Raw genomic sequence first — 24184 nt, 5'->3', positions numbered from 1 at the left:
GGAAGGAAGGGGCCAGGCAGAAATGGGGACTGAGTGGCGCCTGCAGGAGCAGTAGCAGCAGGGACGTCAGCAGATGGGGAAGGAGAAACGGGCCAAGTCACATGGAAGGCTTCCGGGGGCAGTGCGGGGTTTTAGTTTTGCTTTCAGGAGCTGGCTATGTCGGATAAAGCAGAATGTCAGATGAGCGAAGGTTGGATAATACAGACTCTACTGTAATACATGGCCTACTGTAATACAGATTTTTAAAAATCATTCAGTTCAGAGTTTTAGATATCTGTAACACTCTACAAAACATTCTGTTAAAATAATAAAGAAAAATATTATTTTAAGCCATTACCACCTTATGCAAACTTTGTTTGAAATGCAATCATGCAAATGGCCTGGCACACACACTTCCCTTGCAACCTGCTCCCTCCCTCAACCGTCCGTCAGAGGACTGCAGCTAGTCAGATACCCCAAACAAACTGCCCCTTGCCTCCACCTCACTGTACAGATGCCAGCACACAACCACTCTCTTTTTCCCCCACCTATCCCTATTCATTCAGACCCTTATCTCCCTCTTCCCAGAAGGCATGAGTACAGAGTTTCTACCTCTCTCTCCTCCTGCAGAGGGACGCTCTAAACTTTCTTCCTCTCTGACTCCTCCTCAGCCACTTCATTACTCCCTCCCTTCCCATCCCCCCAGCCACTAACTGTCTCTGTATCTCCCTTTTTACTGGCTCTTTGTGCTACTCAATTCAAGCAGGCAGCTAGCTCCATTTAGTTGCTTGCTCAGTGAGATGCCTCTCCCCTCTTAAATCAGCTGAGCTCCTTGCCTGCCTGGGACCTTCGAACTTCTGAGTGGAGCTCAGAACAATGCTGCGCAAGCGCACTGCTTATAGGGAGCTTTGTAGGGTTGCCAGGTGTCCAGTTTTGAACCGGACAGTCCGGTATTTCAGCTTCCTGTCCGGAAAACAAATTGAGAAAATACCGGACAAATAAAATGTCCAGTATTTTCGAATTAGGTAAGCTTTATTATCATTAGGAGTATCAGTACGTAGTTGCGTACTGCCTGGCTGGTAGACATGCTCACACTGTGTGTGTTTACCAGCTAGGCAGTACAGCATTACACGAGGGCGGGAGCGGGCCCAAGGCGGGAGGGAATCCCCGGGGCCGTACTCGCCCACGCTCCCTGCCGGGATCTCTGCATGTGCCTGGGTCAGCCCCACTCCCAACCAGCCGATTCTCCCCTCCCCACTCCACCTCCCCCCCCCGCCCTCCCCCGGCAAGCCCTGCTCCCCCAGACCTCCTCCCGGCCAGCCCTGTTTCTTGCTGGGCGGTCCCTCCCCCACCCCCGATCTCCCCCGTCCAGCCCCGCTGCTTCCGCCAGCCCTTCTTCCCGCTGGCTGGTGCCCCCCGTATCTTCCCCGGCCAGCCCCGCTTCCCACCGGCCGGTTCCCCCCCCTTCCCAGCCAGCCACGCTCCCCTCCCAGCTGCCCTCCACCCCCATCTGAAATCAAGTGTGTCTGGGTTTTTTTTTAAGCCACCTGGTAACCCTAGAGCTTTGTTACCTGTGCACCTGGCTTCTACTACATTTAAACTGTAGAGCACAGTGGGGATAACTCCTGGAACAGGCACAAACCAGGGCTGAGCGTCTTCCCTTATCATTTAATCAATTCAAATTGTATTGACTACACTATTAGCCAGTTACCCACTTCTTAGTTGTCATTATTAAAAAAAGACTATGGGAATACTGAAAGTGGGATTTTTATATTATATATATATACACACACACGCACTCACCTTATATGACAGTTCTCCATTTATAATGTTTAGGGCTTCCTCTAGCAAATATTTTAACTGTCTCACATCCATTCCTGGACATTTTTTCTTTTAAACTCACCTATCGAGGGCTTTAAACTAGGTTCGACGGGGACAGGTGAGCAAAGCCCACGGATAGGTGGAGAACATGGAGACCTGGGAGATAGGTCGGATATGGGAGGGAGCATGGGCTACAATGGCAGAGACAAAGGAAGGTCAGGGCAAAACTGGGAGGCAAGGTCAAATCAGGATCTTAGATGCCTATCTACAAATGCAAGAAGTGTGGGAAACAAGCAAGAAGAACTGGAAGTGCTAATAAATAAGTACAATTATGACACTGTTGGCATCACAGAAACTTGGTGGGATAATACACATGATTGGAATGTTTTTATAGAAGGGTACAGCTTGCTCAGGAAGGATAGACAGGGAAAAAAGAGAGGAGGTGTTGCCTTATACATTAAAAATGAACACACTTGGAGTGAGGTGGAGGTGGGCATAGGAGATGGAAATGTTGAGTCTCTGGGTTAGGCTAAAAGGAATTAAAAACAAAGATGATGTCATGCTAGGAGTCTACTACAGGCCACCTACCCAGGTGCAAGAAGTGGATGAGACTTTTTCTAAACAACTAACAAAATCATCCAAAGCCCAAGATTTGGTGGTGTTGGGGGACTTCAACTATCCAGATATATGTTGGGAAAATAACACTGCGGGGCACAGACTATCCAATAAGTTCTTGGACTGCATTAGAGACAACTTTTTATTTCAGAATGTTGAAAAAGCTACTGGGGGGAAGCTGTTCTAGATTTGATCCTAACAAATAGGGAGGAACTGGTTGAGAATTTGAAAGTGGAAGGCAGGTTGGGTGAAAGTGATCATGAAATCATAGAGTTCACAATTCTAAAGAAGGGTAGAAGGGAGAACAGCAAAATAGAGACAATGGATTTCAGGAAGGCAGATTTTGGTAAGCTCAGAGAGCTAATAGGTAAAGTCCCATGGGAATTGAGACTGAGAGGAAAAACAACTGAGGAGAGTTGGCAGGTTTTCAAAGGGACATTGTTAAGGGCCCAAAAGCAAGCTATTCCGATGTGTCGGAAAGATAGAAAATATGGCAAAAGACCGCCTTGGCTTAACCACGAGATCTTGAATGATCTAAAAATAAAAAAGGAGTCATATAAAAAATGGAAAGTAGGACAAATTACAAAGGATGAATATAGGCAAACAGCCCAGGAATGCAGGGGCAAGATTAGAAAGGCAAAGGCACAGAATGAGCTCAAACTAGCTATAGGAATAAAGGGAAACAAGAAGACTTTTTATAAATACATTAGAAGCAAGAGGAAGACCAAGGAGAGGGTAGGCCCACTGGTCAGTGAGGAGGGAGAAACAGTACCAGGAAACTTGGAAATGGCAGAGATGGTCAATGACTCCTTTGTTTCGGTCTTTACCGAGAAGTCTGTAGGAATGCCTAACATAGTGAATGCTAGTGGAAAGGGGGTAATTTTAGAAGGTAAAATAAAAAAAGAACAAGTTAAAAATCACCTAGAAAATTTAGATGCCTGCAAGTCACCAGGGCCTGATGAAATGCATCCTAGAATACTCAAGGAGCTGATAGAGGAGGTATCTGAGCCCCTAGCTATCATCTTTGGAAAATCATGGGAGACAGGAGAGATTCCAGAGGACTGGAAATGGGCAAATATAGTGCCCATCTATAAAAAGGGAAATAAGAACAATCAAGGAAACTACAGACCAGTTAGTTTAACTTCTGTGCCAGGGAAGATAATGGAGCAAATAATGAAGGAAATCATCTGTAAACACTTGGAAAGTGGTAAGGTGATAGGGAACAGCCAGCATGGATTTGTAAAGAACAAATCATGTCAAACCAATCTGATAGCTTTCTTTGATAGGATAACGAGCCTTGTGGATAAGGGAGAAGCGGTGGATGTGGTATACCTAGGCTTTAGTAAGGCATTTGAAATGGTCTCGCATGATATTCTTATCAACAAATTAGGTAAATACAACTTAGATGGGGCTACTATAAGGTACGTGCATAACTGGCTGGATAACCGTACTCAGAGAGTACTTATTAATGGTTCACAATCCTGCTAGAAAGGCATAACAAGTGGGGTTCCGCAGGGGTCTGTTTTGGGACTGGCTCTGTTCAATATCTTCATCAACGATTTAGATATTGGTATAGAAAGTACGCTTATTAAGTTTGCAGATGATACCAAGCTGGGAGGGGTTGCGACTAACCTGGAGGATAGGGTCAGAATTCAAAATGACCTGGATGAATTGGAGAAATGGTCTGAGATAAATAGGATGAAGTTTAATAAAGACAAATGAAAAGTGCTCCACTTAGGAAGGAACAATCCGTTTCACACATACAGAATGGGAAGCGACTGTCTAGGAAGGAGTACGGCAGAAAGGGATCTAGGGGTTATAGTGGATCACAAATTAAATATGAGTCAGCAGTGTGATGCTGTTGCAAAGAAAGCAAACATGATTCTGGGATGTATTAACAGGTGTGTTGTGAGTAAGACATGAAAAGTCATTCTTCCGCTCTATTCTGCGCTGGTTAGGCCTCAATTGGAGTATTGTGTCCAGTTCTGGGCATCGCATTTCAAGAAAGATGTGGAAAAATTGGAGAGGGTCCAGAGAAGAGCAACGAAAATGATTAAAGGTCTAGAGAACATGACCTATGAGGGAAGGCTGAAGGAATTAGGTTTGTTTAGTTTAGAAAAGAGAAGATTGAGGGGGGACATGATAGCAGTTTTCAGATATCTAAAAGAGTGTCGTAAGGAGGAGGGAGAAAACTTGTTCATCTTGGCCTCTGAGGATAGAACAAGAAGCAATGGGCTTAAACTGCAGCAAGGGAGGTTTAGGTTGGACATTAGGAAAAAGTTTCTAACTGTCAGGGTGGTCAAACACTGGAATAAATTGCCCAGGAAAATTGTTGAATCCCCATCTCTGGAGATATTTAAAAGTAGGTTAGATAAATATCTATCAGGGATGGTCTGGACAGTATTTGGTCCTGCAATGAGGGCAGGGGACTGGACTCGATGACCTCTCGAGGTGGTCCCTTCCAGTCCTACTATTCTATGATTCACAACTTCTTTACTCTCTATTTATAGAAGTTCTGTATTTTAGTCAATATGTGATAAAAAATACTTTAAAAGTAAACTGGCATGCATGCACTTACTCTAATACCTCACTAGCACAACCTCTTCAGTAGAGATAAAAAAATCAACTTCATGTGGCTTAGTTCAGTCTAACTTCCTAGTGCAGACCAGGCCTAAATACGCTGCAATGGTACTTGGCAATCACTAGCAGCAAAAGGGAAAAAAAAGATGCCAACTTTACTTCCATTTAATTCCTACAAGTTCTGATGAATCAAAATGGGAGAAAAAGGGAGAAAAGGAAAAAAAAATTGACCTTTATGAGTGTAAATAGTAGCAGTCTGCACTTGGAAGGAAAAATGACACCTGCTTTCCACGCTGCTTCTCAACTGAGACAACAGATGTACTATAATTAAAGTATTGAGATTTAGTAAGTTATATTGACAGACAAATGAAGGATGCCAGGGTACCTTAAGCAATTCCTCTCTCACCCCAAAACTGAGCAAGCGCAGAGGCAGACACTTCTGACATATGGACAGCCATATGCTTCACTGTATGCCTATGCTTTTAATTCACTACCTGACAGATTTTAAAGCATCTTTTGAAGTAGTTTCATTTTGCAAGATCAATAGAATCATGGCCAATTCCCAGATCTTAAATGGAATTAATTCCGCACAATTCATACTTTCTAATGCACAAGAAGAAATCAGAAATGACACTAGATTCACAATTCCAAAGCAGGTTTGCTCTCAAGTCAGTGAAGATTTTGTAGCCTCAGAAATATTCTATGCAATAAAGACTATTAGATATACTACTGGAGGGAACATTTTTATCAAATCTGTTTGTCTACGCATATCTAAAAACTACCAGCATTAATGCTTGGTAATTAAATCACTGCAATAGCCCACTTTCTACCACAGATAAAAGCAAGGAGAAAGAATAAAATATCCAAGCATTTAATCCAAGAAGTCTTCACTGTTTATTCTATTTGGTTCAAGGACAACACGTAGCAGTTACTGCTAAGAACTCTGAGTACTAAATCTCATTGTTGCTTCCACTTCTTGAGGTCCTACAAGAATAGTTAATGAAACTCTCAGGTAAAACTGAATGACCTGCTATCATTTCAAATTATCTGTCCTTCAAAAGCATTTACTGCATTAAAGTTCAAGGTGTTGGCAGGTGAGTCCCATTGTCACAATCAAGCATGCATGTTTATGAAGTCCAGTGCTATTGTAATAACCTTTTCATCTAAGTAGTTTTAAAAAATTACCCATGTAGTTTCTGTTAGGGATATTAAAAGTTGGTTAAATAGGTAACCGTATAACTGCTGAAATTCTCAGTGGTTACACTCTGTGGCCTCCTCGGTATAAAGCTTAAATAAGTATAAATAAGCTTTATACTGCAAAGTTCACAGTGAAGCCTCCTCCCTGAGAGCCAGGCTGCCAGCCCTTTTGTCCTAGCTAAAAATCGAACTCCAAAAGATCAATCGTGGCAGTGGCGATGTTTTGTTTAGTGTACAGAAGGCCTCAGGGTATGTCTACACTACCAATGGAGCAATGCTGTAGTGATTGATCCACTGGGGCAGGGCGATTTATCAAGACCAGTGAAGACCTACTAAATCAACTACCGAATGTGCTCCCATCAACTCCAATGTGCTCCCATCAACTACCAGAATGAGAAGCTTAAGGTAAGGGAAAGGGAAATTAGGGATGTAAGCAACTAGTTGACTATCCAATAAGACTAGTCTTATTGAGTAGTTGAGCCACTACTGACTAGTCACTCCCTGCCCCTTGCTATCTCGGTATCAGAGGCATCAAGGGGGTGGGGAGAGCAGGAGCTGATGCTGGGTGGAGCAGGCTTAAAAATCAGTCCCCCCAGCACCGTCTCTGTGGGGAAGCAGGGGCGCAGCAGGGGAAATGGTGTGAGCGGGGACAAAAGCAGTCCCTGCTCATGCAGGCTCCCGACTGCTGCGCCTCTCTCCCTTTAAAATGTATAAGAGCCGCAGGTGGCTCTTGTATATTTCAAATGTAGAGGCACAGCGGGATAGTGAGCAGCCCCCTTATCGACTAATCAAGTCAATGGAAATTCCATCGATGACTCGATTACTTGATTAATCTGAATTTAACATCCCTAAGGGAGATCATATCATAAGATACGTGAGGATTGCTTGTAGTGACAGCATGGTCAAGACAATAAACAAAGAGGGAAAAGTTTAACTAAGTCTTTTCCAAGCTTTGCAAAAAACCCTAAGTTACCTATAAATTAATTTTGCAATTCTAAAAATCCTTAATGGCTTTTGTTCTGTTCATGATCAGTTACGGTTATTCAGATCTATTTTGAAAGGCAAATCTGATTATAAAATTAAAGTCTTCACTATATACATAATTCATATGTTTGCACAAAATACAATAGTTTTCCATATTCTCTCATCAGTGCCTGACTCTAGTGCTCATGCAAACATTATTAATTTCAGTGTCAATAATAAGTTTCTAGGACAATGAAACGTGAACAGAAAGTAATCAAGTCACTCATCTAATGACTGAAGAATAACTTAAGTTGAATGGAAGAAATACAATTGGGCAAACTGAGAACAAACCATCCCCCTCAATTTCTAGATATGGAGATTGAAAATGACAACCAGCAGGGACTGGAAGGCACACCGATGATTGGGGGAAAAGGGGCTTGAGTGGCATTATCTCCTGTTCCCCAGAACACACATGGGCATGGGCACCAGCAGTTCACAAGTTTAAGCGGGAGAGCAGGGATTGGCTGGAATGGAGGGCAGAGTCAGAGTCACTCTCAGGTGCAGCAGAATGATATAAAACAGATAATGTAATTACAGCGGAAGCAGCAACAATTTCATAGTGCCCTGTTCGCCTTTGTTACCCAGCTGCAGCTAAAGGTCCTGCTGCTTGAACTCATGTACCTATCCAGCAGCATGCCAGCACCAGACTATGATGGAGTCAATACATCTTTTCCTTGTAGATGCACAGGTTTCCCTCATGTCGCTATAGCCCTAGCACATCCTGTCTAGACAAGCCAAATAGCAATAGCACCCACCCCCTCAGATTAATGCCATGCTACTCCAGATTGTAATTCACAGTGCTTCCTACTGAACTATCACCTTCCTGCTAGCATTTTCACAGTAGGGCTCAATCTATTTAAAAGGAAATTCAAACTGATACATATTTTCAAAACAATCTTGAAACTACCTTTCCCTAAACATTTCTTTGAGGTCACAATCACAGGATGAGTCATTAACTTACTTTACAGAAAGACAATAGGGAGACAGACTTCCATAGCTAATGTGGTCAGAGAGCTGAAACAACTGATCTTGTGAGACTGGTACTTTTTATCCCCGTACTTAAGATGGACGTTCTACAGGTTGCTAGGCTTTCTATCTTCTGGTAAACACACACAAAAAATTCCCTTTGCCCTGCTTTACAATGTTAGGACGAGTCTAGTTATATTTATACCTTTTTACAGTAATGTTTTGCAATGAAAAGAATCACTAAAGGCAACCTCATTGCAAGGAATCAGCCAGACAGCTAGATCAAAACAGAGGCTCAGAGGTCACCATTATCAAAATGGAATAGCAAAAACTTTCCATTTGGATCTAAAACAGGCAGGACCATCCAGCAACAGGTTCAGGATGACATGGTACAGAGAATAAAGTCAAATGAACAGCAGGTTATATACCTCACAGGAATAGTATGCCTTTCAAAGCCAAAAAACATTTGACACAGGGGAGGAAAGAATTATTTTTTCCCCTGCTTTCCTAAAATTTCACTGACAAACCTGCTACAACCTGGTTTTCTCCAGACAGAATTTAGAGATGACTAATCTGGTAAAAGGTGGGCTATTCATTTTTTTCCCTACCTTTCATTCAGATTTACTAATTCAAACTCTTTCTTCACACAAATTCCTTGATTTTAAGTCACAGTGATAAGTGGAAAGAAAAAGTTCTTATCATGTTTTTATTCCTGAAGACACTGCATTTTTTTAGGACTGTATTAGCTATTACAGCACAGAAAAAAGTAGCTCTGTTTTTTTGGCACTTTTACTAAATACTGAAAGCAGTGCTGTCAATCAGCATAAAGGGAATTTGGGTAAAATTGGGTTCAGTTATAAAGGAAAAATAGCTGGCATCATAAATGATTATTTTACATATTTTAAGCCTAAAAGGCAATTACAATGTTCAAATTTGAATGCCAAATAAAATAAATCCTCCTTAAATGTTTTGTGCATTACAGTAAACTTCCGATAATCTGGCATCTTTAGGACCCAGGGGGTGCTGGATTATCAGATATGCTGGAGTACCGTAAGTGGGGTTATGAGGAGCCTGGGGTGGGGGTGGGGGGGTCGGTGGAGAACTGCGCAGGGTGGGAGAGGGCGGCACTGCAGGACCAACCTGGCAGCACCCCAGCTGCTCTGCCCCGGCTTCCCCAAGTCAGCCGCTGGTCAGTTTCAGCAGCGGCTGACCTGGGGAAGCCAGGGGCAGAGCAGCTCTAACTGTCTGGAGCACTTCCGGGTTCCAGTTGGTGCAGGACTATCAGGAGTGCCGGACCACTGGATGCCGGATCACTGGAGTTTTACTGCAGTTACTTTAAATATTTTTAATATACAATAATGAAAAAATGTTTTGCTGATTTTTCAGTAAAATGAGGCAAGGACTCCAATAAATATGGGAAAATACACAATTGTTTTCCACAATCTCCCACTACAATCAACGAAAGTCTTATAGCAGGTGAGTCCAGCTCCAAAAACATCAAGTTATTCAGAAGCCCATAACTCCTCAAATATTTGCTGTCTCTCACCCCAAAGTTCAAGACAGTAATGAACAGCTGGTATTGTAAGCCACATCAGCTCTGGGATGGATGAAAGGAAAACAAAACCCGTGGCTTGGTGTACAGTGAATTAAAAAGCAAGAAATTTGAATTAGTACAGCATCACTCACTTCAAAGAAGACCATAGGTTTGATGTTTTTCACATTCGAGGCTCTGTGGTTTTGGCCCATGACTAGATGGGGAAAGGAATCAGAAGACTGGTGCATTGTATGGCATAATTCCCCTCCAAACTAAGTTTGCCAACTTCCAGTTCACAAAACCGAACCAAACACCCTAGCCCTGTGTGTCTCCCTCTCCCCCCAATTCCATCTCCCTCAGTGGCTCCCTTTCCACTACTCTCACTGTCACTGGGCTGGGGCAAGAGTTTGGGGTGTGGGAAGGTGAGGCCTCTAAATGGGGGTTCAGGCTTCAGGTGCAAGAGGGGGTTTAGGGCTGGTGCAGGTAATTGGGGTGCAAGGAGAAATGAACATTTCAGGGGAAGGGGGAAGGTGCTGCGGGGAGGGGGGGAGGTAGAAATGAGGGATTAAAGGTATAGGAGGAGGCTCCAGGTCAGCAGCATTAATGCAGGCTGCCTGCCTGCCCTGGGGTGAGGGGTGGGAGGCTCTGCAATACACTGCTCTCCTGCAAGCACTGCCCCTACCTCCCACTGGCTGGTTGAAGTGCAGAGCCTGTGCCAAGTGTGGCAGGGGCAGCATGTGGAGCCCTGTAACTTCTGCCCTCCACCTATGAGTTGGAACTGCTGGCCACTTCTGGAGTGCAGTGCCGTGCCCCAGGACAGGCAGGCAGCCTGCCTTGGCACCACTGGCCTAGGGCACTGGCAGCAAGAATGTTAATGGTCTGGTCAGCAGCGCTGACTATAGCTGCCAGCATTCTTTTTCAACTGGGTGTTCCAGAAAATTGGTCACCCTATTCCAAACCAGACACTTGGTCACCATACTCCAAATCCATGCTGTTTCTTCTCCTAAGAATAACCAAACACACATTGTCTGTTTTATTTTAAATTGACCCCTTGCTTCCCACTCATATACCTGCAAGGCAGAGTGGATTAGGCCAGACATGGAAGGAAATCAGCAGAAGCATAGCTTGGTACTCTATGGGGCACAGACAGTATGTCTAATTGAAGCCCAGGGCTGGCCTGTGTCCAATGATCCAGGTTGTTTAATTGCCACATACGTTAGAGATAAGGCTGAAACCCAGGCTCTAGGACTCTGTGGGGGTCCCAGTGCTCAGTCTGAGCCCATATGTCTACATTCCAGTTAAATAGCCCCTTTAGCCTGAGCTCCACAAGACCAAGTCATCTGAGGGGTAACTCAGAAGCAGAGGGCATGTGTCCAGACTTATTTGGCCATATAGCTCGCAGATTTCCCAACACATCTTAGGCAAACCATCAATTAGAAGGCCCTTGTCTCAGATTTAGGCTCTGTCTATACTACAAAGTTTTGACATCAAAATTCCTTTTGGTGACAAAACAGCAAGGGCATACACAGACTTTTTGCTTTTCCCCTCCATATACTGTTGACAAAGAGCTAGCGTACACTCTGCTGTTTGTTTTGCTGACAGAACTGGTTTCCACAAGCATCCCACTATGCCTGCCCTGATGGCTCTGCTCAGATTTGATCTCTGCTGCTCTATAGGCAAGAGCCACTCTCCTTTCAAAGATCCAGTGAGCTGCTCCATTTGGGTAACAAAGGGCAAATCATTGGAATGCTCCTGTTCTACCCTTCACTAGCAGACTGCTGTTGCAGGGGGAGGGGTACACACTGCTGCGCTATTTTGACGTTCCTCACTACAGAGAGCCCATAGAGCTATAAATGATAGCCTCTTCAGCTGCTGCGAATGGTTATGAGAGAACAGAGGGGGAATCCCAAGAGGGGCAAGGATCATCTCTGCCTTCCTACAACACTGCACTGTGGGATACATACCCAAAGTGCATTGTTCACATTATCTATGATGGTGCCCCCAGTGTGGACATGATCTGTGGATAGAGCGCAAATGTGAACATCAGGAGGTGATTTTTATGACAAAACTTGGTATTGTGAACATACCCTTAATTGGAAGAGGAAAGGGAATCAGAGAAAAAGGGGCCACATTCACCTCACAGGATGATTTACAGGCAGTTCTGCAAGGTGAAAATAGCTGTTTTTCCAATACGATCCTGCATTTCTATTTTTAAATTGGAATACAAACAACGCCAGATTACAAGCAACTGTAGATAGCATCAAGGCCCAACTCAAACAAACATGTTTTACCCAGACTCTTAAAATAAACAAACCCAAGCTAATGTTTAAAGAAACAGAAATTAGCTGTACAAATATGCATAAAAACCATATATGGACTTCAGACTGCTTACCTGCTGCTTTCCCACTCTTCATCATCCTTATCTTTCTCTTCTTTGGCATCTGAAGTGTGGGGGTGTTTCTGCACAATTCTCATCCCACCAGCTTTCACTAGAATGAAAATAAGAGTAATGATTCAAATCAATTGAACTGAAGGTGAACTAGTAAAAATAAGGACCCATTTCCACAAAATTTAAGAATCAGAACTGTATAACTCCAAACAAGCTTGAGATTATCTGCAGGTACAGGATCTGAGTAGTAGCTGGTTACATCTCACTACTCAGCACGTTGTATTGCCATCTCTCACCCAATGAACTGGCCACTCAAAGCACCTCTTATTATTTCCATAACTCCTTGCTTCAATGTCTGTCTCTACTAGCCTGTAGCAACAGGAGGCAGCTATGGAAGTCTGGGACTATCATACTGAACAAGAAAAGCAGTGTCTTTTGCAAAACAGCACACATGAAAGCTTAATTTCATATAAACTAATACTGCTCCAGATTACATCAACAGTGCTAGAAAGCTGCACTTTCGCTATTCCACACTAAACATATACAAAAATCAAACCTTTTTTTTAAAAAAATGTAATAGCATTACCAGTTAGGGATGTTAGATAGAGGGTAACAGAATAGTCAACTAACTGCATGAATTCTTAGTGGTTAGTCAAATATTCTACAGTCCCCGAGATTGCCAGTGCAATCCAGCCCCACTCCCAGGGAGGCCCCTGCCACTCTGATACAGAAATAGCTGCACAGAGGCAGCAGTGCAAGATGCCAGGAGGTAGCCAGTCTATGAGGGGAGCCAGTTTAAAAACCAGCTCTCCTAAAAGGCCAGCTGTAGCTAGTAGAGGCAGTAGCGCAGGGTGGCAGAAGCCCACTTCCGCGGGAGGTCTGAGCTCCCCGCAGACAGAAGCTGCTGGGGGGGTGGGAGGGGACTGCCCTAAAACAGCCCTGTCTGTGGGGAGCTCCAAATCTCCATGAACAGGGGCTGCTGCCGCAAAGCAACCTCTGCCCTTAGAGAGCCAGGGGTAGAGGCTGCTTCGTGGGAAGCGGGGAGGGGGCGCGAGGTGGAGGTGTCACCGCCAAGCCAGTGCAGGGGGAGGAACTGTCTTTTAAACCTGCTCAAAACCCAGTTCTCCCCAGCACTGGCTCCTGTTTCCCCACCACCACCACCAAGAGAGGTAGCAAGAGGGGATGTGACTAGATTAACTTAGATGTGACTAGATTAACAATAAATTTAGGCTTACCAGTAGTTGACAAGTTAACTACTTGTTCATATCCCTAATACCAATACAAATGTAAAGACACTGTCAATTCACCTTTGACAGTAACTTTTGCATTTGTAAATACAAGCATTAGCCAGACAGGCCAACTCTTACAAATTTATCACGAGAGATGTGATTTCTAAGTGAAATTAAGCCAAAATTGTGTCTAACAGAATTCATGTTAGTACGAGACACAGGACAACACTAATTGTCACATGAATGCACTCTGGGTATGGGCAATGGGAGCAAGGAAATCAGGAAACTGAACTAAAAATCACAATATAATCTTTTTAAAACATCATAATTTTTTGGGGGGAAGGGGGGGAGGACAACAGGATTGATTCACAATTGTTGATCTCTTGGCAGTGTTGATCACCAAACCTCAAACCCAAGACAAGTTCTCTGATTATTTACTTTTAGTCCCAAAAAAACCCAAAAAAACCTCTTGAAAGTGCAACTCAGTTCACTGTTCATCCAGAGAAAACTGCAAAACAGAAACCAGGCTCTGCCTGGGTAATCAATAGAAGCTTACATATCTGCAGATACACGTGGACAGGGGAGTGGATACCCATGCAAGGGCCCCTCCCTGCCCATTCCAACCAGCCACCAGGCGGGCTGGCAGGGGGAGAGAAGTTAGCGCCAGGGCACAGCCAGCAGGGAAAGGATGCAACAAGCTCCATCCTAAAATCTTCCTGCAGGAGATGCCAAGTGCTGCTCCTGCCTGCCCTTCTTCCCCCACTGCCTGGTGAGCCCTGGCCTCAGGTCCCTGCTGCCACTTACCTCCAGTGCCTGGCGGAGGTTGTTAAATCCTTTTAAATTTTGTTTAACCTGTTAATAATGTTTAACCAGTTAACTGATTAAGGGAGGGTTCAGGGGGAGCAGCCCCCTGTCATGGGCAGGGGCTGCTTCAGCCCCCACCAGTAACCATTCACATCTTTAGTCCCTGCTACCACTTACTCCCAGTCCCTGCTTTCAAGCTGCCTGCCTCTTTCCTGCACAACCTTGCCCATTCGTTGTTCATCTGTGCTCCCAGCACCCTCCCGTCCAGATGGTTTATTGTGCGGATGCATGTAAAATCCAAATCACAGATTAGATTATGAGCTCAGCCTGGTGGATGTGGATCGGATGCAGATAAACATTTTTGTGTCCCCACAGGGCTTTAGTAATCAGGACGACTCGAGTAGCTCCCTGATTTGGGGCCTAAAATAAAAGTAAAATTGATTTTTCTTTAAATTTTTAGCTTTAACATTCTGTGGTAATATTGATAACTGGTAAAAATCTACTAGGTTACAATAAGACAAAAAACATTTCAGGTGGCAGTGCCTCTTAAGAAAACAAGTTCAAATTATGTTACAATCAATGATTCTACAACAGAACTATTTAAGAGACAGAACACAAAACTCCATGCTAGCAAAAAGATTCACCTCAGACTTTTTGGTTGTGTTTCAAGTTGATACAGCTTCTATGAAAGAGTTTGTTTGAACATTTCAGAGATGCCCACGATCTGAATAAAGCCCACTCAATCAGCCTTATTAGCATCACACTACAATTAACAGATTTTTTTCCTTTTCTCCCCCTCCTCTTCTTTTTCTGATATGAATTCTAGGTTCCCGTTTTTTCCACTCCAGCTCATTTGAAGTGGGTTTTGCCCATGAATGCTTATGATCAGGGCTCGACAAATAATGCAATCTACTCGCCTGTGGCGAGTAGATTACAACCCAGAAGAGCTGGGTTCGGGCGATTTGTGCATGCGCAGAACAAACTGAGCACGCACAGATCACCGGACAGCGAGGCTGGCGAGCGGGGCTTGCCGCAGTTCGGCGAGCCCTGCTCATGATGCTATATATATTTTTTTTTTGTTAGTCTCTAAGGTGTCACAGGACTACTCATTGTGAATAAATATAATGACAATCACCCTAAGAGATTGGCAACATTATGAAAAGCTTCCAATGCCAATATCTATGATGCTCTTATTCTGAGGACAAAGAGATTACGAAGTTTGTATCGTTGCAAGTAATACTGGAAATAAACCAAAATGCCTATCGGTGCACAGAATTTTCCATAAATTAGAATTGCGAGAAAGATATATTCATATGCTGTTCTTACAAAGCACATGTTTGGGAGGGTAATACAAAAATTTTAGTTTTTATCCTCACACAAATCAGTTTGTTTAAAGAATGTATTTGGTTGATATTAACCATTTAAAAAAATATTAAGACAAATCAAAATGTTTAAAAATACCCTAATTTAACAATGGAGAACAATTTAAGAGACACTTACAAGGCAAAACTAAAGCAAGCACGATTGGCAATGTATTTAATAATCTAACATTTACTATTTCTCAAAATCTGTATTAAGAATTCTTAGCTTACCTTTAAAAAGCACAAAATATATAAAATACTAAAATAGTGAATGCTCTTTATCAGATATAAAGAAGTTTTTATTAGGGAATGAAAAAAATTACAAGAGAAACTCCTGCTAATCTTTCATGATGCAAACTATTAAAGACTATTTGCTTGCATTAGTAAATAGCATCAGGGTCTATGAAACACCATCCAGCATTGACATCTCCATTTTACTTTGTTTATAAAGACTATTAGCCCCGTTAATACTTCCTCGAATGGTTTTAAAGGTAGGAATTTATACAAATAGAAAAAAGGTACAATAAAAACAGGACGGTAGTTAAATTTTGAGGAACCACAGAACAGGAAGCATGACAGCATATTTTTGACATAAAACAAGTATTATCAAAGCTTATTGCTTTGTATGTTATTTCTTGTCTAAACTACAGTTCAGGAGAACAAAAGTAAATATAGCTGCTAGCAAGAATACCTGAGAAACTAATAAAACAACAAATGGTCTAGGAGCACTTTATAGACTAACAAAACATGTAGATGGTATTATGAGCTTTCGTGGGCACAACCCACTTCTTCAGATGACCGGAGTTATGAGTAGGGGAAATGAGAACTCGAAATAAATAGGAAAAGGGGGTGGGGGAGAGAAAGATGCTCTGTCTCCCACCACCCTTCCCCCTTCTTTTTTCTTAAAGTATCTGGAGAAAGGATGCTAAACCTGAGCAGATAAAAATCAAAGTCAGTAGACAGATTGCTAAGGTAGGAAGGATACCATTCAGAAAGCTGTTAGCACCTTCAATGATAAAGACTCCACCATCCAGTATCTCGATTGAGCCCATTAGCATGTGAATTGAAATTGTATATGTATTGTAATTCCAAGCTTTCCCTGTGGATTTGGTTTGAGGAGCTGGCCTTTGAGAAGACCGCCACCTGAAGATCTGTTAGATTATGGTTAGGTAAGCAGAAATGTTCTCCCACTGGCTTATGAGTATTTCCTATGGCTGTGTCTAGACTGGCCAGTTTTTCCAGAAAATCAGCCACTTTTCCGGAAAAACTTGCCAGCTGTCTACACTGGCCACTTGAATTTCCGCAAAAGCACTGACGATCTCATGTAAGATTGTCAGTGTTCTTGCGGAAATACTATGCTGCTCCCGTTCGGGCAAAATTACTTTTGCGCAAAAGGGCCAGTGTAGACAGCTCAGCTTTGTTTTCCGCAAAAAAGCCCCGATCGCGAAAATGGCGATCGGGGCTTTTTTGCGGAAAAGCGCGACTAGATTGGCATGGACGCTTTCCCGCAAAAAGTGCTTTTGCAGAAAAGCGTCCGTGCCAATCTAGACTTTTTTTCCGAAAATGCTTTTAACGGAAAACTTTTCAGTTAAAAGCATTTCCGGAAAATCATTCCAGTCTAGACGTAGCCCTTATGTATATCCAATTTGTGTCCACTGATTCTTTCCTGCAGAGAATGTCCAGTTTGACCATCATATATAGTAGAGGGTGACTGTTGGCATTTGATAGCGTAGATCAAATTACTAGACAAGCAGTCAAATGACGCTTTGATTTTGTGGCTCATGTTGTTTGCTCCAGTGATGAATTCATCAGTGTAGACATGTGGGCAGAGTTGGCATCTTTTTTGGTTGCAGGGCCAGCTTCCTGGAGGCTTATGATGTGGTTGTGTGTCATGGTTACCAGAAAGAATACATTTCAGGTTAGGGGGTTGTCTGTAAGCAAGAATAGGTTTTTCTCCTAAGGCCTCTGAGAGTGAGGGATCATTTTCCAAGATGGGTTGTAGATGGTGTATAATGCGTTGGAGGGGTCTGAGTTGTGGACTGTAAGTAACAACAAGAGGAGTTCTGTTATTTTCTCTTTTGGGTCTGTCTTGAAGTAGTTCACGTCTGGGTACTTTTTTGGCTCTGTCAATTTGTTTTTTCACTTCCCCAGGTGGGTATTTCAGTTTTATGAATGCTCTGTAAAGATCCTGTAAGTGATTGTCTCTGTCTGTGGGGTCAGAGCAAATCCAATTGTATCACAGGGCTTGGCTGTATACAATTGACTGAAAAATGTGTCCGGGATGGTAGCTGGAAGCATGAAGGTAAGTGTAGCAGTAAGGGTACGTCTACACTACAGCGCTAGTTCGAACTAACTTAGTTCGAATTAGTTAATTCGAACTAAGCTAGTTCGAACTAACGCGTCTAGAACTAAAAACTAGTTCGAACTAGCGTTTTGCTAGTTCGAACTAGTAAGTCCACATTGAGTGGACTCTGAACAGGGCTTAAGGATGGCCGGAAGCAGTGCCGGCAGGGCATAAAAGGAGGACTTAGAGCATGGAGATGCTGTCTCAGGCTAGCCGAGGGCTGCGCTTAAAGGGTCCCGACCCCCACCCCGGACACACAGTTCTAAGGGGTGCCCCGCTTCCAAAGAAGTTCTGGCTTGGAGTGCCCTGAGTGCCCACACTGGGCACATCACACCATCGGCCATCAGCCCGGCTGCACTTGCCGCAGGCTGCCATCTGGGGAGAGGGAGTAATTGGGGGGCTGCAGGAGAGCTTCCACCCCCAGAAGCCCGCAGAGCCAGCCCAGTCCTCCCCATCGGGGGCTCGTACCCCATTCCTCCCTCACCTCCTTCCACTTACCCTTCCCTAGCCCCTCTTCTTATTGATGTACAAAATAAAGATAACGTTTCTTCCAACATTGACTCTGTCTTTATTGAAAAAAACTGGGGGACACTGGGAAAAGGAGGTGGGAGAGGGGAAGAGAAAGGCTGGGAGAGGGGAGGGCAACTAACATGATCAGGGGTTGGGAACAGGTCCCAGATGAAGAAAGGCTACAGAGACTGGGACTGTTCAGCTTAGAAAAGAGGAGACGGAGTGGGGACAGGATAGAGGTCTCTAAAAGCAGGGGTTGGGTGGAGAGGGTGCATTCAGAAAAGTTCTTCCTGAGTTCCCATAAAGAAGGACTAGAGGACACCAAAGGAAAGGAATGGGTAGCAGGCTTGAAACTAGTAAGAGAAAGTTGTTGTTCTTGACAAAGCAAATAGTTAACCTGTGGAACTCCTTGCTGCAGGAGGCTGTGAAGGCTACAACTAGAACAGAGTTTAAAGGGAAGTGAGATAAAGTGATGGAGGTTGGGTCCATGGAGTCCTATTAGCCAGAGGGTAGGAGTGGTGTCCCTGCCCAAAGTTTGTGGAAGGCTGGAGAGGGATGGCACGAGACAAATGGCTTGGTCATTATCTTCGGTCCATCCCCTCCAGGGTCCCTAGGGTTGGCCGCTGTTGGCAGACAGGCTACTGGGCTAGATGGACCTTTGGTCTGACCCAGTACGGCCATTGTAAGCTCAGGGCTCAGTGTCGGGGGTCTCAGTGGACCCCCTTGATTTTCATGCACACCTGGTCCTGGGTGGCCAGGCTGGCAGCTCTCCTGCCCTAGACAGCCACTTTCCTGTGCCTAGTGCGGAGATCGTGGACGAGGTCCACGATGTCCGCACTAGCCCAGGAAGGTGCCCGCCTCTTGCGGTCCAGGGCAAGCTCCCGGGAGCCGCCAGCCTGGTCCCGGCAAGAGGGGGTGGGCTGGGGGGCATCGGGTGGGTGGCTCTGTGCCGTGCCAGATGCAGGGTCTGCTAGCTGGGTGCTGGCAGGCTTGCACCTGGCACGGGCACCGTAGCCAGCCCGTGCCCCTTTAAGGGGTCCGGGGCCGGGAGGGGGGCATAGAGTTTCCCTGGTGTTGGCCAGAGTGGCCACCAGGGAAACCTGGGGAGGGCTAGCCTCCCACTAGTTCGAACTAAAGGGCTACACAGCCCTTAGTTCGAACTAGCTAGTTCGAACTAGGCGTTAGTCCTCGTAAAATGAGGTTTACCTAGTTCGAACTAAGCGCTCCGCTAGTTCGATTCAAATTCGAACTAGCGGAGCGCTAGTGTAGCACCTATTAAAGTTAGTTCGAACTAACGTCCGTTAGTTCGAACTAACTTTGTAGTGTAGACATACCCTAAGTGGGTTTCCGATATAGGGTGGTTGAAAGTTGTCTATTATTTAGCTTTACTGTAGCATCCAGGAAGTGGATTTCCCTTATGGACTGGTCCAAGCTAGCCATGAGGGCTGAGGGACTTTCTGGCTGCTGGCAAGTCCCGCAATCTGAAGGATTTTTGGCTGGCAGCATGGAGCCTCTCAGCTCCCATGGCTGGGAGCTAAGAGTCTCCACACCAGCAGCCAGTAAGTCCTTCAACCAGCACTGCTTCCCAAGCCACAGGAAGCAATATGGATTGAAGGATGCGCTGGCTGTGAGAGGCTCCATACATTTATTTTAATTTTTATTTTAAACTTTCCACCGACCCCCTATAGTATCATCACAGACCACAGGTTGGGAACCACTTGTTTAGGCAAAGCCCTCGGGAAGAGAGGGGGACATTTATTGGATCTCTCAAACCAGTACAGATTCTAGTTTTGTTCACCATTACTCAGTGGATGGGCTTGTTATATAGCTGTAGGCCACTTATTGAAGTTCGAGACTATAATGCTCACACATTTTGATTCTTCTTCTTGATAACTGCCAGAGACTCCCCAGTCATCCCAACTACATTACTCCTCACAGCTTACAGCATTTTAGGGATATTAGCAAATGGCTGTTTTTGTAAACGTGTAACCATGGAATTTTTCAACAGCAGGCAAGGGAGCTTGTGCTCACGAGAAGCCTACTTTTAAGCCAGCTCCTCACAAGCACAGGCTCTCGCTTGCTCCCCCAGTCCCTGATACAGAGGCAGCAGTGTGGATGGGGGAGGAGCCAGTATGCACAGGGAGCCAGCCTTGAAACCTGGCTCGCCACAATCACTGGCTCCCGCCCCTTCTTCTCCCTGCCACCCCGGCACTGCTGCCTCTGTGGGAGGCTGGGCAAGGTGTGAGGGCAGATAGCCAGCTTAAAAGCTGGCTCCTCACAGGCACTGACACCTGCTTTCTCCCCCTTGTGTCCTCTGACAAACGTAGCAAGGGGGACAAGGCTGCATGTAGCTATTAGGATTAACGACTACACACTAATATTCCTACTACATTTAGATTACTGATATTCTAAATTGGGCCTGATCTTGTATTCACTGAGCACCTATACATCTGAATGAAGTCACTGTGAACCAAGGAACTTTACTGTTGGCCCCGAACACTTAACATTCAATATTTTCCCTTTCTAGTACCCTTAACTATTTATTCTATGTATTTAAAATAAACAATACAGTAATGATTCTGGCCCAAGGTTAAATTAGACTGACATTAGGAAAAAAAAACACACTTTGTATGTTTTAGGACAGCCTTTCAGTTAATATTGAGAGAAAAACTAAAGCTTTGGAAACTTATGAAAATGTTACTAGATATATACCTTTCCTGTTTACTAAATTCCTTTTATTGTTTCATGTCCATATTCTAGTGGGCAGTTCGAATTTTAAAAATGTACTAAAACATGAAAACAGTATTTTTATTTATTAGCAGTTTCAAAGATACACTGTACTCACCACCCAATTTTTTCATGTATCCTGCTGAGGTTAAAAGAAATGAGTAACTATGCTCTTTACAGCAAGTACTAGATGTGTCAACCAGATTCAAATATAGATACACTAACCTTACTGACAGTAGCAACATTAGATATCGAGTAATTGAATAATTGTGTACTAGCATGAAATATTAGCCATTACACGGTTATTAGATAATCCACAGGGGTAGGACTAGCAGACAGCGTGCTCCCAAGGAGCCTGCCACTCTGCGCTGCCGCATCGGTATCTGGGATGTTAAATAACGGTTATTCAGCTAATCGAGTAGTCAATGGAATTTCTATCAACTACTTAATTAGTCAGCAAGGGAGGGTTTCATTACCCCTACTACATTTAAACTGCAGAGCCATAGTGGGGTTAGCCCCCAGGGGTGGTGTGAAGCAGGACTAAGCAGACTCCTACTACGTTTAAAATGCAGCAGGCTCTTACTACGTTTAAAACGCAGAGCTGCAGCAGGGTTAGCTCCCAGGGCCAGCGCAAATGGGGACTGCTTAGTCCCAGCTTGTGCTGGCCCCAAAAGCTACCCCCACTGCTACTACATTTAAAATGCAGAGCTGCAGCGGGTTTAGCTCTTTGGGGGCAGCATGCAGGCTCTGGGACACTGCAGCTCTGCCCCACTTTCCCCACACTGTGGAGCAGGGATGTTAAATTTTAATTAATCAACTAATTGATTAGTCAATGGAATTTTCATTGACTACTCAATTAGTCAATAAGAGGGGGCACTTGCTATCCCGCTGCACCTCTTCCTTTGAAATGTACTCAGCTCTTGTACATTTCAAAGGGAGAGGCAAAGCAGTAGGGATGCCTCTGCCTCCCCTGGCCCCCGCACAGAGACGTGGGGGGGAACCAGCTGTTAAGTCGGCTCCCCCCAGCACTGGCTCCTGCCCCCAACTTTGCTGCCTCTCTCTGACAGAGGCAGCAGGGGTGAGGGGGAAGCAACTAGTTGAGTGACTACTTGATTATCTGATAATCTTATGCTTATTGGGTTGTCAACTAGTCACTTACATCCCTACCACAGAGTCAGTGCTGGCGGGAGAGAACCATCTTTTAAGCCTGGGCTCATCAGTTAATCACAATTACACTCAGCCTTCTTCCTCCCCCCACCATCCTCTGCTGCCCCTGTATCAGGGACAGCAACACAGAGAGGAGGGGGCAGGTATGAGTCAGTGCTTATAGGGAGCCAGCTTAAAATCCAGCTCCCTGCACACACAGGTTCCCATGGAGCCACTTCCTCTCTTCACCCCCACATGTGTAAGCGTGTGTAACGGCTGAAATGTTCAGCATTTACATTTACCAAAATGAACATGTTTTAACATCCCTAGTTATGCACTGAATGAGCATAACTTTTATTTGTAGATACTCCACATGACACCAAGATACACAGACTCTTCTTCTCAACCTGTGTACTACGCACATTTTTAACATCAGCTTCAATTAAGCTTTTAAATATTATTTGTATTAACCTAGCCCCTTCCCTCTCTCCCCTCTAGCCTCTGCCATTTATTGGGGCTGGAGACATTGGCTGCTGTCATGTACAGCTGTGCAAAAATGGGTAAAAGTACTACTAAGAACCTGGCAGTGTTTCTCACTCAGTTTACACAGCTGCAAATGAAAAAAAAAAAAGCAGTGAAGAAACAGAGCCCGTGTTTCCCAGCTTTCAGGTAACTTAACGCTAATAGCAGGCTGCTTCTGGGGCCTCCTCTATCCCTTGCCATGGGTGTTCCTGCACGAGGGTAAACATGTCCCTCACCAGGAAAAGTTCACCCATGCTCAGTAGCTAAGCTGCAAAGCCGCGCAGCCCGGGCCGAGCCAGGCATCGCTTGCCGATTCGAAACTTCGCTGGGGAAGGGAGGCAAGCGAGCGGCGCCGGGCTGGCGCAGGCGGGGCTGGTTTCTAGCTGGGGCTCGCTGAGCGCACACGCCGCCGCTGACGGTTTGACCGGGGGCCGCGGCTGCGCGGGACGAGCCGATCCGGAGACCTGAGCGTCTCCGCCCCGAGGCGGCCGCTCCCCGCGCGCTCCGCCCCTCCCCCCGCGCGCTCCGCGAAGCGGCCCGCGGCGCCTTTGCTGCCGGGGGAGGGGCAGCGCCCGGCGGGACACCGAGGTGCCAGCGCTGCCTGGGGACGTGGCCGCCGCCGCCGCCGCCTCACAAAGTCCCGCCGCCGCCGCCGCCGGACGCGCTCTGGCCGCAGGGCAGCGACCTGCGCAGGCAGCAGAAGCGGCCCCCCCCCGGCGCTCCCCGCCCACGCGCGCTGTACCGGCAGGGGGGTGCCCGGCCCGGGTCTCGGCTCGCTCCTTGTCGGGCGAAGACATCGCGCTCGGCGCCCCACGTCCGGATAACACAAGGCCCCGCCCCCCTCCCCCAGGCCCCGCCCGGCCCGGCCCGCGCTCGGCTCCGCGCTGCCAACGTGGCCGGCGGCGTTTGCAGCGAGGGGCGGGGCCCGCGGCGGCGCGTGCTTACCCGCCCCACGCGCCCCCTCCCCCTCCAGGCTGCCGCGGGGCTCGGGCGCCGGGGAGCCGCTCGGGGCTAGATCCCTGCCGGGCTCCACTGCGCTGGGAGCAGCTGGGAAAACCCGCGCTGAGCTGCACCCAGTACCGCTGTCCTGCCCGTATCGCCCCCCCCCCCACAGTCCCCCCCGGTCGGGCGCCGTGGGGCTCGCAGGGCGCTTTCCCGCTGCAGATGACGTAGAAGGAGATTTTGGTCCAGAGATGGTGTCAACACGGTGGTCTTGTAAATTAATCCCCTCTCCCCCCGCTAGTTTACGTTCCCCCCCCCACACACACACACAGGCATCCACGCTTCAGCCACACAGACCTGCCACCAGGGCTACCACAGGTTTGACCTTAATAATCTAGTGCCTGAGCAGCTCAATGTAATGTGACGTTGGCACAGTAAGACCAAGACTTATACTAAGCAGTTCAGTTGCTCTAGTTAAATGACTCCAGTGCCTGA

General features: G+C 45.7%; 1 protein-coding gene across 1 annotated transcript in view; it reads right to left on the bottom strand.

The window, feature by feature from the left end:
• DAP (death associated protein) overlaps positions 1–23633 on the bottom strand; it is an 87692-nt gene extending 64059 nt beyond the window's left edge. Inside the window, exons 1-2 of the mRNA XM_075921471.2 lie at positions 23490–23633; positions 12108–12204 (exon numbers count right to left, since the gene is read on the bottom strand). Coding sequence (XP_075777586.1) covers positions 12108–12204; positions 23490–23544 — 152 coding nt within the window. The 5' untranslated portion in view covers positions 23545–23633. The remainder of the gene's footprint in view (positions 1–12107; positions 12205–23489) is intronic.
• Between the last annotated feature and the right edge of the window lie 551 nt (positions 23634–24184).

The sequence above is a fragment of the Pelodiscus sinensis genome, chromosome 2, assembly GCF_052426305.1.
Source record: "Pelodiscus sinensis isolate ZL-2025 chromosome 2, ASM5242630v1, whole genome shotgun sequence".
Classification (NCBI taxonomy): Eukaryota; Metazoa; Chordata; order Testudines; family Trionychidae; genus Pelodiscus; species Pelodiscus sinensis.
Note: the sequence above shows the minus strand (reverse complement) of the source record. Positions and strands in the feature narration are given on the sequence as shown.